The following is a 13940-nucleotide window of genomic DNA, read 5'->3' as shown; positions in this document are numbered from 1 at the left end:
ATATCCTAGCAGCAGGTATTTCAGTCTCCCTAAGACGCTGGCAGATGGTCTCTAGTTCTTCTTGATAGGATAGTTTAAGTAAACTGCACTCACTATATGACTATTTATAACTTTCATAGGGTTTTCCCATATTTCAGCAAGAATAAATAGGTCCCTTTCCTGGAGCAACTAAGTGCACAGTGCAACACATTAACGTAAATCAATCTCAACAGTTAAGGCTCAAGCACTTGTTTCACAAATCTGCTGTAGGAGTGGCAGTCTCAAACACAGAGGACAACTACACAGGAACTTCGTAAAACCACTTCAGCAGGATTTGCCAGTGTTTGTTGGGTTAATCTCAGTTCATGTCTCAAATAGCAAAGGCAGAAATTCAGAAGATGTATCTCAAGGAGAAGCAATGTCTTTTCTCAACAAAGTTTTTAAACAGCAGTTTTACATTATTACTTTTTATACCCAAGTATTGGATTTATTTTGGGGTAGTATTAGAACCATAGAATCACAGAATCGTTTAGGTTGGAAAAAACCTTTCCGATCATGCAGTCCAACCATTAACCTAGCACTGCCAAGCCCACCATGAAAGCATGTGCCTAAGCACCACATCGATGCATCTTTTAAATATCTCCAGGGATGGTGACTCAACCACTTCCCTGGGCAGCCTGTTCCAGTGCTTGACAACTCTTTCAGTGAAGAAATTTTTCATGATAACTCTCATCCTGTCACTTGATACTTGGGAGAAGAGACCGACACCCACCTAGCTACAACCTCCTTTCAGGTAGTTATAGAGAGTGAGAAGGTCTCCCCTCAGCCTCCTTTTCTCCAGCCAAGCCCCAGGTCACTCAGCCGCTCCTCGTAACACTTGTGCTCTGGAACCTTCACCAGCTTTGTTGCCCTGCTTTGGACACGCTCCAGCACCTCAATGTCTTCCTTGCAGTGAGGGGCCCAAAACTGAACACACTACTTGAGGTGTGGCCTCACCAGTGCTGAGTACAGGGAGACGATCACTTCCCTAGTGCTGCTGGCCACACTGTTTCTGATACAAGCCAGAATGCTGTTGGCCTTCTTGGCCACCTGGGCACACTGCTGGCCCATATTCAGGTGGCTGCTGACCAACACCCCCAGGTCCTTTTCCACCAGGCAGCTTTCCAGCCACTCTTCCCCAAGCCTGTAGTTCTGCACAGGGTTGTTGTGACCCAAGTGCCAGCACTTGACCTTGTTGAACCAATTCATTATTCATTAGTCACTAGAAAGAGACCTTGATTATACACTTCAGGTAGGTCTCATTTGCAAACAGGAGTACTACACTCTGCAAATCTCTTGTGAAAACAGAGGTTGGCAGGAGGAACAGGTTCCCGTTCCCTACCACCCATGTGCTTCATAAGATCCCACAACACTACATTCATTAGTACCTTGCCTTTTCTCCTTATTTGAATACTTACTGGCATTTAAGCTTCTTATGTGAAACAAGCACAAGGAAGGAAATGATATAATTAAGAGCAATCTAATTTAAACACACACTCCATAGAACTATTTAGTATTTAATCAGAAGGACTACTGTGATTAGGAATGAAAGGTCTATGTGAATGACTCACCGTAACTAAATTAAAGATTAAAACATGTGGTTGAAAAAGGAAGTGGCTGGCTGCAAATCCTCTGTATTAATTGAATTCTGTTAATCAGTTCACTTCAAATTTTTGGAGGCTGTCTCGTTTCATTAGCTAGTCAGGGGAACTTATTTGTGCTGTCGGGACTTAGCTCCAGTAAGCTACAGAAGGTATTTTTCATTAGAATCATAAGCAATAAAATCATTATGCAATCAGTAAAAACCCAGATAAGTAAAGCGTAGGGGATAGGTGTGTTTCTGTTGTGAATGGAGGCTATACGCTTTCGTGAGATCCTTTGTCCTGTTAGACTGTGCCATTCCAGCAAGGAACTTCTGTTACCTGCGAGGTTAAAGCTAACCATCAGAATCAAATCTGCAATAATTTGGAGCCTGACACAACATTAATGAGGTACATTAGCACACTACTAGCAAGGGGAGGAAAGGTGAAAAAACCCCAATGCTTCAACAAACCAAGCTGGTCAGAAAGCTCTGCCCTGCTCCTCTGCTTCTCTTTGCATCAGGAGCTCTGAAGCGATGGGCATTTTGTGTTTCTGCAGTCATCTGCCATCCTTCAGGAACGTATAAAAACACAAGACAGAATACGAGAAGGACAAACAGCACAACGGAACAAGAGTTTTCATCATCAAGCAAAACCACTCCTGTATTCAGGAAATGCAAGAGGAAACTTAGAAGACGGGTATCGGGGATGGGGCGATTTTTGAAACAGGCCTTTTGAAAGGCACCGGGTGGAAACTTGCTGCCACCCAGCGGCAGCAGGTATCTGTTCCCATGACCTAGCACTTCTATGACGACAAGCGGGGTCAGCGCCCTGGCCCTGGACAGACGTACTCTGCGAGCCCGGGCTCCGCCGTGCCAGGAGCTCGGGCAGCGGTGCTGGCAGCCCGGGCACGCAGGGGCTGGGAGACCGCCCACCCAAAGGGACCCTAAGAGGTGAGTCTGAATTCAGAGGTTAATCTTCTCTTGCTGTCTCTCAGTGCCAGATATCGCATACAAAAATGGCGATTCAAACGCTGCTCAAACCCAAATGCACGTGGAGTTGTGCAAAGTACTTGTAATTTTGCTGACCACGTTGAAACAGTATTATCTTGTAATGTGTTAAAAGTGGCAGTAAAGAACAAAGCAGGCCAAACTGCTGACTGGCAGATCACTTTATAGGCAAAAAGTAATTTTTCACCAACTCTTTTGAGGGTTCTTTTGGGACGGACAGAGAGATGCACACTCTGCCATGTTACACAACTACTGAATTTTTCTGTCAGAAGAGACTGCAAAATTTTAGCATCAGAAAAAAAATGTATCTATAAATAGCCAGGCAGACGGTAAGCACAATAGTGGTACCATTGGAGAATTTTTCCACTAGTGAAGGTGCTGATTTAAATAAATGGGGAGAATAATAATTACAATAATAAGATAGAAGCAACCTATGGCAGATAAGATTTAACTGAAAAATAAAAAGTGCATTTCCTTGACATTAAATTTCACAGTCCCATTACCTGCATCTTATCCTTTTTTTTGGAGTTCAAACTCATTTTGTCCCATCATCTGTTGTCAGGATGACTTGCATGTTGAACTGTTCAGTGTTTTCCTAAACAGGTTGTTCCTGAGCTGTTCAAAGAGAGCTGTAAAAACGGGTGGATCAGGAATACTGACTTGCTGGTGCAAGCAGGAGTTTTTCACAAGTTCTGCAAGAACTCCAACAGAAACTTAACTCTTGTGTTTCCAGGCTCCTGGCCCTATGAAGGTTTTGGTTCTCTCTCCCCAGCATCATGAATATGCAACTGTATGAACGATCTCTAGCATTTTTCCAAAATTTATTACTTCATCCTCTATCATTCAGAAAATTCACATAACAGGAAAAGGAAACTTCGCTTTAGAGATGGACAGACTTTATCTAAAAGAAAACTCCAAATGTGTTATAAACATAGTACACTGTGGCATATTAGTGCCATTATACAGCACTGAAGTAGAATGGCCAGCAATGCCCATTGACCCTCATCCGCAAATTGCCTAGCCAATTAAAAGCCTTTTATGTCAACAGTTACTTTGATCCAAATCATTATCCTGCATTAAAACATACCACAATAACGTTTTGTCATGTAGAAGCCTTCAAAATAAGCATCTTGCCTGTTAGAATTTTTACCCTGAGAATGGTATGTCGTGAAGTTTGATGTAGGTCTACGCATTAATAGCCCACTTTTCCAGTATGCGCAAATACCTTTCTGTACATAGTTAATTTTTGTGTTTCCATGGTATTCCAAGGCTGTTAATATTTGGAAATGTCTAATTTTTTTCTGAGAAATATTAACTCATGTAACAATAATGTATCCAGACTGTAACCCCAGCATATATAGTGCTTGTCTATTATTGTGAACACAATCATTCAGGATAGGAACATTTCATGTTTAACAACAGGCAATATTTATTATTATAACTGGAGAACTCTACATACAGTATTGCACAAAATTATAATGGACCAATCAGCAAAACCATGTTCCTATGCAACTGTAAATAGCACTTTAACAGAAGTTTAACACATTGTGCGTTAGGTGTCTTAGTAAAGTGACAATTTGGAAGATTATTTCATGGCAGTACAAAAGTGCAAACTTTCATTCAAAGCCTATACACAAAACACTTGAAAAGGATTGGTATACATGTCACAGGTCTAAAAAAAAAAATCCCCAAACCAATCCCCTTCAACCCAAAGCGCACCAAAACAAGGTAAATGAGTAAGTACTAGCACTCTTAGCAGCCACCAGCGCTACCACATTCAAAGTCGTATCCTCTGGCAAGAAGCAGAGGAACACAATCTGAAGAAATGCCCTTAGCTTGGAGTTTTATAGTGCAGCTATATCACATTAACTGCCTTTTTTTTTTTGTTTGTTTGGCAAGACTGAAAGAATTACGGCACTATAAATGCACCTAGCCAGTGTATTACCAGTAATTCCTGAATAACTATATAAAGTAACTGCGTACAACAGTTGGCTGTTGAAGGAAATAGTGTTTTTACATCAAAGAGAGATATAGTATACAACCAAAATACAATATTAAACTATAGGTGTGGAAATTCGACCACCTGTTCCTGTGCACTACATAGAACACATCAAGAATTATTTTATCAAGAATAAGAATGCAGATGCAATCCTACCTCTTCAGCACATTACTACGCCAAAATTGTTCACAGACACATGGGTATAACGGACCAGATCAACGTGAGCTCTGGATTTTTAACATGCAGCCTTAATGCTCTCAGCTCATCCCCACCTCAACACCTTCTTCGCTGTGAGATCGCAGTCCCTGTTGTCCTCTCCTTTCTACCTGCACCCTTTTCACCAGCTATTCCCATCAGTTACCCAGGCAGACAGGTTCTCTTCTCTTCTGCACAAGGCAGCAGCGTAGCTGAACAATGTCATCTCTGGACAACCAGGGAAACATGGGAGATAAAAGGATGGAACAGTACTCCTCTCACACTGGCTTTTGAGAAGGCCTGGAGAGACAGTTACACTTCTGCCTGAGCACCAGCAGAAGTGCTGAAGACTTTGCAAGCTTGAAAAACACTGGTTTACACAAACAAACTTCTGATTAGGAGAACATTAAATTCTATAAACATGGTATTTTAATTACTGTCTGGAGTAATTTAAAACTATTATGAAACACTAGGGTTTTTTAAAATTATAAATGCTTTTTCTCCTGTTACCAAGTTAACCTCAAGACAGGAGTTAAATAGAAGTTACCATAAGCTTTGGTAAAAAACCCTAGTACCTACAGAGATACAAAACAGAGTTCAAGCTGGAACAAAATTAGTAGCAGACATGACTACAAAAAAAAGTAAAGTGTAAGATTTCTCTCAAAAAAAAGCATTCATAGTTTTTGGTGTACAGACAGCACATTCTGTGAACATGGGGAAACAGAATCTAGAGGCAGTTTTACTAACTTTGTAATTTAAGTCAAGAAAGATAACAGAAATGTGAGAAACAAGGCCTGCGTGTACTCTGCTTTAGTACTCCAGTGCCTGAATATATTTCATGTTCTTGAAAATGGCTTTCCAAGTACAGCAGAGACTGTGCCTTCAATAAGGAAAGGAACAGAATTAAAATTGGGTTAGCCCACTTTGAAGTATTTCTACAAGCAGTGCTACAGTAGCCTACCACTATATTAATATATGAACTTCTTTTTGGACTTCCCTAGATTTATGGAAAAATAAACCACCAGAAAACCCACACATAAAGATGAAAGCATCACAATACTACAAAAAACAAAGCAAGCATCTACATAATCATAGTATACTCTGAAGCGGAGGACTGTGTGCCTGTGTCTATAAATCTTTATAAACAAGCGCATATAAATGGTCGGGGTTTTATTTTCCTTCCCCCCACCCCAAATCAAAGCAGAACACATAAGCAATATATTCGTTCAAACGGGTTCTGGATGGGGAAGTGTGAGTAGAGTGGACAAAGAAAATGAAAAGAACAGTGAGATTTTATTTCCTTGGCATGTGAAAGTACAGACGTGTTACTAGGGCACTTAAGTGTTCTTACCTTTTGGATCCCAACTCATCACAAATTACAGCATAGCTATATTTAGCGGTGGAATTTAACACACAATTTACATTTTAAAAATTATTTTATTTTCCTTAATGGTATCCACACTTTACACAGCCTACGAACCTGAAGAAAATGCATTTGCTTCCGAAAGCCGTAACAGTAAGTGTCTTGGGGTGTTCAAAGTCAAAGTAGTAGTCTTGAAACTTCAGATGTTAAAGCTTTCTCCACAGCCACATGTTCCTTTGATGTTTGGATTATTGAAGACAAATTCACTGGACAGTTTGTCTTCTACATAGTCCATTTCAGTTCCTAGAAGTGTCAGCTGTGCCTTCTTCTCAATAAACACTCTAACCCCTTGAAGCCAACAAAGACAAAAAAAGTTACATACAGCAAAATCATCATTCACTTTAAAATTATCTTTCGACTAGTGATAAAAAAATGGAAGCTAATTATGAAGACTACCAGTATAACTTGGTTTCCCACATCTCACATGAAGCACTTCGATCACTGTTTTTACTCTACCTATAAAACTCCAGCAACAGTCTAGCACTGTTATTTGTGTATGCATGCGAATGTATGTATTGGGGAGGGGGAGATGGGATTTTAAAAACATGATACCCAGGGAAATAAGCTGTAAAACCTGGGAACAAATCTCAGCTTCAACATTAATTCCCATGCATTATGGTCAGTAACCCATTTCCTACCATTCTTAAAGTCTGTGCATCCAGTAAGATGCCCCAAAACCTTGAAAAATGAAATGTTCCTCTCTCAAGATTATTATTTGTTTGCTCTGCCAAAACTACTAGGTCTACATTAACTATTAGCAATACTGAATCCTATAAGGCAGCAAATGTATGAACTTTCAAATATATCACAACCTTTAAGGATTAAGAATTAGTAGTTCATTTTAGGAACAGGAAAGAGCTCCCTTTTCTGAAGCATCCATTTCTGGCTGGGAGAGAGTTGACTTTCTTCACAGTAGCTGCTATGAGGCTATGGTTTGGATTTGTGCTGAAAACAGCGTTGATAGCACAGGGATGTTTTCATTACTGCTGAGCAGTGCTTACACAGAGCCAAGGCCTTTTCTGCTCCTCACACCACCCCACCAGTGAGGAGGCTGGGGGTGCACAAGGAGTTGGGAGGGACACTGCTGGGACGGATGGCCCCAACTGGCCAAACAGATATTCCATACTATGTGACATCATGCTCAGCATACAAAGCTGGGGGAAGAAGAAGGAAGGGGGGGACATTTGGAGTGATGGTATTTGTCTTCCCAAGACACCATTACATGTGATGGAGCCCTGCTGTCCTGGAGATGGCTGAACACCTGCCTGCCCATGGGAAGTGGGGAATGACTCCTTGCCTAACTTTGCGTGTGTGCGTGGCTTTTGCTTTACCTATTAAACTGCCTTTGTCTCAACCCACGAGTTTTCTCACTTTTACTCTTCCGATTCTCCTCCTCATCCCACCACGGGTTGGGGGGAGTGAGTGAGCGGCTGTGTGGGGCTTAGTTGCCAGTGGGCAAGTTAGTTGCCAGTTCCTTGACAGGAACTTTAGCAATAAACCTATCATGAAATGCTAAATGAAATTATCAGGCAGAAATAATACCAGCATATGAAAACAATTTTTAAAATACTCTAAAATCATAGAAACTGTTGTTAGAAAGCTATGTAAAGGTCAAAAGCATAAAGAGGTTAAAAACAAATTACAAATCAACGAAGAATAAGGCTAGTTAGAGAAGATAATTGGGAAAATCCCTTGCAAATAAAATTTTTTACTTTGCCAAGCCTTGGTTTAGGTATGCTGCTCAAGTATGCCTTTATCTATGCATTGTTCTGTATTTTTCTCTAAATATCTGCTATTAGTCACCTCCAAAGACATGAATGACGGACTAGACTATTCTGGTGGAGTAGTCTCTGAGGCAGAGACTGCAAAGCTTCAGATTTTAACTAACTGGTTATTTCAAAACAGAAACTAAGGTGACAATGATTCCTATAACAGAACAGTAGGACCTCTTGCTGTAACTCATTACTTCAAATAAGTTCTAACCTGTACCTCGGCAAACCTGTAATAGGTTATTCTTCCCCACCACCACTGAAGTTTGCTCTGCTGCATTAGAAACTCACCGTCTTGAACTACTTCTTCATCAGAGTCTCCTTTCGATTTTGTGTATTCTAATGTGTAAGAAAGTCCATTGCATCCTCTTGTACGAACACCTACTTTCACGCCTACCTAAAAAAAAAAGCCAAAAAAACAAACCCCCCATTCATGACTTTTTAAAAACCTATTCTGGAACAGCAAGATCAAAAGTATGCAGAACAGCAAAATGCTGACACTGATTATTCTCCACTGCCTCAAAGCAAAAGTGAATTAGCTTAATGGATTAAGCTAATTTTTTTTTCTCCTTTTACAAAATTGACTGCCAAGGTAAAACCAAATGTCATATGTTTGCTACTGTGGATCAAGCCCTAAAGTATGTTAAAGTTTTGAAGTAGTGAACTGTTGGCACTCCTGTAGGTGTCTAGTCTCATGCAGACAGTCAAATTTCAAAGATGGCTATTTTTGTGGCTTCAAATTAAAGTTTACTCAGATGCTAATTCAGGCCCTATGTTAAGATTATTGACAGTAACGTAATTATGAAGCTGTGAGGCCAAGACAAGGGCAGTTAATAGATTTTCACAGAACTCTTGTAATGACATCATCAGAAAGCTTACTTCAAACCAAAGTTTTGAAAAATGTACTTTGATTTCTTCATTACTTCTACTGCTAGTCTCACTTAAAAAGCAATCCCCTCCTTCAATCAAGTATGTTTATTTGCTTGCTGTTTTAATTGGCCTTAAAAGCCAACTTAGTCAACAGGTTGTAGCATTCACAGTATCCAACAACTCTGGCAAAAAGAGCATCTCCGTGAGTAAAGAACTGCGAAACGGTTATAAAGAAATGGAAAACTATTGGTGCACAACAATCTTTCAAAAGTATCTGTACTACTGGCCACACACCAATGCTTTGCAATTGAAGAAGAGAATTACACTATTTCTGTAATCAATGTCATGATAAAAACGTATCAAAACACATAATTTGTCATCAAGTGGGATCTCAGACAAACAGCATTTCATTTCCAGACTGAATACCTTTTCTCTACAGGAACAGCTACAAACAATGCGCTGGAAAACGCAAACACCATTTAGAGTAAGGGGATCAGTGATCAGCTAAGCTGTAACCTTAGGTTTTCCTTTGGACGGTTTAAAACATTGCAACAAGGAGTCTAGTTAGTTGCAGACGTGCAGGAAGCAAAAGAAACAATGGGCCTTGTATGAAAGTTAAAAGAGAAACATTCTTCTTGAAATAATACTTACTGCAAAGAAGAAAATCTAATGCCTGTTTTTGTAATGGTTAGAAAGCAAGACTCTGTATGGTCTTACCCAAGAAGAAAAGACGACAAGCTCAATCAGTTATTTGGAGAAATGCTGATTATTTAAAAAAACCACACTGTCTGGCAAGATGCCCAAGAATTAGATGTTTTCCAATGGGTATGAATCTAACTTTACTATTACATACTTCATAATGAGAATTCCTACAAGTACTTAATTAATAGCATCTTAATATCAACAGCTGAAGGTGTCTTTCCCTACCAGAAGTCACCACTATGCCATACTGGAAAACTTCATTTAAATAGAGCTAAAAAATATTTTGCAGTTTAAAGTTTTTTCAACTTTATCCATCTCAAAAGTAACTGTAGAATGAAATGTCATTACTGTCAGTTATTTCCTGCATTTCATTCTATAAAGAAATGAAGCTTAATATGTAAACAAGCTTATGCATTCCCATCCAAAACAAAGATGCCAACACCTCTAATAAACTCCTCAGCATTTATTTCAGACTTCTGAGTTAGCCAGAGATGCTTTGCAATCATAAGCTGTGCTAATACCTCAGTACAATCCACAAGTTGGCAACTATTTATACTTACATGCTCAGGTTTATCTTTAAGAAGCTGTTTTATCTTCTGAACAGCTGATGGGGTCTGAAAACCAAAAACATACACATCAATTTGAAATAGGGGTTTGGTTTTTTTTATTTGCAGAGAGTGCTTGCACACATTAAAATGTGCAATGTACTTAGTTGTACTATAAAAAATTTCTGTTTCAACTCTGCACTCAAATTTTCTTACTTTACGTTTGTCTCCTATCTGCAAAGTTCACCTTTAGCATCAGCCACCTGTCAGTATTGACTAGCCTGTGTTCTACTTGAAACTGATGTCTGATCTGAAGATATGCACTCTGCTGTAAAACAGATGATTGCTGTATCTAATCCAGGCAGAACACAATACCTTTTCACTCCCCTTCTCACTCACATTGCCAGCAAACAGATAGCTCAACAACTTCAGCCCTTAATATTAGGTTGTGGTTGGGTTTTTTTCCCTGCAAAATCACTACCACAATCCAATTAAGTAGTTCTGCTCTCTTTTGTCACAGACACATTACAGACAAAAATCAGTTAGGCATAGAAATGTTTACAGCCTACTTCTCTCTTCCCACTAAGCTAGTGGAGAACTATGACTTTACAGCAGACAAATTCACTGTTCACACAGATCTAGTTTTTGTAGAAATGCAAGAACACAACACAAACATAAAAATTTCCATTACATGCTTATGAGTTTCTCAGACACTGAGAAAACAGGAAGCATTAATAACATGAAGTTCTTACCACAAGCAGACTTAAACACACAAACTACAAGTTAAACTTACAGCAGAAAACTTCTAGTTACTGCTATTGATTTTCGTTTGTTACAGAACCACTACCAAATGGGAATTACCTGCTCTGACAAGTGACTCAACTATGCACACTTAATCTGCTCCTGTTACTACGCAGAACTAACTATACTTTCTTCCGCGGTAGTTCCTCAGCAGTACAGCCTACCCAATGCTGCCGCTAGTAGCAAATGCACTTAATTAACAAAAGGACACAAAGCCTTCTTGGAAACAACCTACTCGTCAGCTTCTGTAAATAACGTTTGTTTGTTTTGAATAAAGGCAGTTCCACGGGTAACTGCATAAAGGCCTCCCGCATAAAGGGACGGCACTGACATTCTCCCTTCCCCGCTGCTTGCCCTCCGCCGTCCTCCTTTCTGCAGAGGTTGCCCGCACACGGAGCAGGCGCGGGCTCTTCTTCCCAGCGGGATTAGCAGGGGGCCGCAGCTCCCCCCGCAGTAAACGCAGGAGAGGGAAGAGACCCCTGCAGCCTCCCCGCAGCCCTCTCCTACCGAGCAAAGCCCAGCCGCAGCTCACCGCTGGCATCCTCCTAAGATTAACGGCGCTGGCCCCAGGCCGCGACACTGCCCCGGGCGAGCCCCACCCCCGCCACGGCCCGCCGCAGCGGCTCCTCGCCCGCTGCCAGGTCGGACGGGCAGCGCCGGCGACCGCGCAGAAAGGCTGGGCGGCCCGTCCTCCTCCCGCCCCGCTGTCACCGGCGGCCCAGGGGCGGCTGCGCACCACCTGCCGCCGGACGGGCGGAAGGGCAGGGGCAGGCCCGGCAGTCCGGCCCGGCCCGTGGCGCAGTTGTCGCACCCGTGAGGAGGTACGGGCCACAGCGGCCCGTGCGCCGAGCGCTCCCCGCCCGCGGCGCCGCGGCACTGACCAGGGTGAGGGCGGCGCGCGTAGCCTGGATCTTCCGCTTGCTGACGGCGCGCACCGTGGCCCTCACCACCGACGAGGCCATCACCCCCCTGCGCCCCGTCCTCTACCCTCTGCCATGGGCATCACCGACGTCACGCCGTGACGCCACGGCGCACGGCGCGCTTCCGGCGACCGCTCCTATTGGGCAGCGGATCGTGATCGGCAGGCAGCGAGGGTTCCGCCCCCTTCCCCAGCCCCGAGCGGGTGGAACCGCGCCGGCGGCCGGGCGGGGGCAGAAGGGCCTGGCCGCGGCCTGCGCCCCGCTCCCCGTGGGCTGTTCGCAGAGATAAGCGGCGGACTCGGCGAGGGCTGCCGCGGCAGGAGGCCCTTCTCGGGGAGGCAGGGGGAAGCAGCTGTCTGTGGGAAGATGGAGGTCCCTGAGTGCATAGTCTCCATTTACGACAAATATAGGCAAAGAACGTGAATATTCATTGATGGTCACACAGACGAGCGTTTTAAAACAACTTTACACAAGGCTCTTGAATAGGAAGCATTGGCCCAGCAGGCAAAACCCGCCAGCGGAGTGTTCCACGTCAGACAAATCCTTCAGCAAAGCGTGCATGACGTGGAGACGGTGACCGGTACGACCCGTCACAGAGCGCAGAGACCCTCTCACCCGCCAGCTCCTTCCCCTTCCCCCCAGCATAACCCAGCAGGCTGGGCGGGGGCTGCGCGTCGGTCGGAGCGCAGGGGCTCCTCTCCGTGCCCGCCCGGTGCGCGGTCACCGAGGGAAGGCGGCTGGGGAGCTGCGGGGGGAGCTGCGCTGCCCTGCCCGCCCAAACCGCTCCTGGCGGCCCACGGAGGCACGCCGCGGTGACTCTGGGTGCCTCTCAGAAACCTGAACGGCCTCGGCACAGGAAGACTAGTCCCATTAAATTAAATGATGGCTATGCCCGAAGGAAAACCAAGCACCCATTTTGCATTTCCTCTGACAGCATTCTTAAATATGCTAGGTAATACTTTAAACCTGTATTTACAAAATCCAAGCACAAGCAACACGTCCACATCTCATCATCACATCTACTTTGGGTACATGATTCAGGCCTCAGCTGTTTTGAAAAGCTTGATAGTAAATGTACAGGCATTTTTCTTTTACAAAAGAAAATTATGCCACTACGCTAATGAGGCACAGTACTTCTACCTCAAAGACAGCAAGCATAAAAAAAAAAAGTTGTCTTTAGGTAGGCAAAATGGGTCTTTCAGACACAATTTGTGCAAATTGGGCACCCATCCTCAACTAAACACGCCCACTTAGGGGCGAAGGGGCTTAAAGGCACTATCGGCCTCAAGCTGAAATCAGATTTATGCATGGTCGGAGTGGGGGGAAGCCTGTGTGTGAATGCAGCCAATACCTTCTTCATCATTCACAATTTACTTTGCAGGCATAAAGAGCTTTACCTTCTGGTACTTCCTTAGGATGCTTCCAATCATCGCTCTTTAGTCGCCTGCCTGCCAAATGAAAGACTGAGCATGGGCTAGGACAACAGCCTTTTTCTAAGGTGCTTTTCATCTTCGGTACATGACCAAAGTAAGATAAAAGCAAAAGTCAGTATTAAAATAGTTCAAGTGAATAACAAGAAATATTATTGATAAAGTTAGCAGTATAGGAAAAAAATATTTTCTTTGCTAGCAAGCTCCCATTCTAACCAGCTATTTCAGACCCCAAAAAGTTGATGGGGCTTCTGCAGTTCTTGTAAAAATGGGATGAGGTTTAGAAAAGAAATCATTGTGTATTACATAATTTAAATAAAATTTTTAATTGATGAGAAACTGGTTTTAAATATAGCTATGAAACAAATCTCACCAGAACAATTAAATTAGGGGAGATGGATACGGGTTAATCCAGCAGTTACACAGCTAACTGAAATTAAACTGCCTGTTTAAGACAGTTGAATATACTGCACACCTGAAACAGAATTTTGGGCTTCTTTTTTCAGCACTGGTAACTAACTACTCATAGCACAAGACATTTTGCAACTTTGGAAACAGGGACATCAAAAGCATGTGAAATTCCTGTTAAATATGACAATAGCACTTTTTAAAAAAAGTAGCCCAAATAAACAGTATAAAAGACCTCTTCTGAACCAACTGTAAACTGTTTATTAGTAT

At 42.6% G+C, this 13940-nt stretch overlaps 1 protein-coding gene across 1 annotated transcript; it reads right to left on the bottom strand.

The window, feature by feature from the left end:
- Window positions 1-4012: 4012 nt before the first annotated feature.
- Window positions 4013-11960, bottom strand: ISCA1 (iron-sulfur cluster assembly 1). Its single transcript, XM_075739668.1, has 4 exons — window positions 11794-11960; window positions 10127-10180; window positions 8286-8391; window positions 4013-6513 (listed from the first exon to the last, which is right to left on the bottom strand). Exons 1-4 carry the CDS (start codon window positions 11872-11874, stop codon window positions 6365-6367), a joined length of 390 nt encoding a protein of 129 aa, XP_075595783.1. The 5' UTR covers window positions 11875-11960; the 3' UTR covers window positions 4013-6364.
- Window positions 11961-13940: the final 1980 nt, after the last annotated feature.

This window comes from Balearica regulorum, chromosome Z, assembly GCF_011004875.1.
Source record: "Balearica regulorum gibbericeps isolate bBalReg1 chromosome Z, bBalReg1.pri, whole genome shotgun sequence".
Classification (NCBI taxonomy): Eukaryota; Metazoa; Chordata; class Aves; order Gruiformes; family Gruidae; genus Balearica; species Balearica regulorum.
The sequence above is the reverse complement of the archived record's forward strand: the minus strand, read 5'-3'. Positions and strand labels throughout refer to the sequence as shown.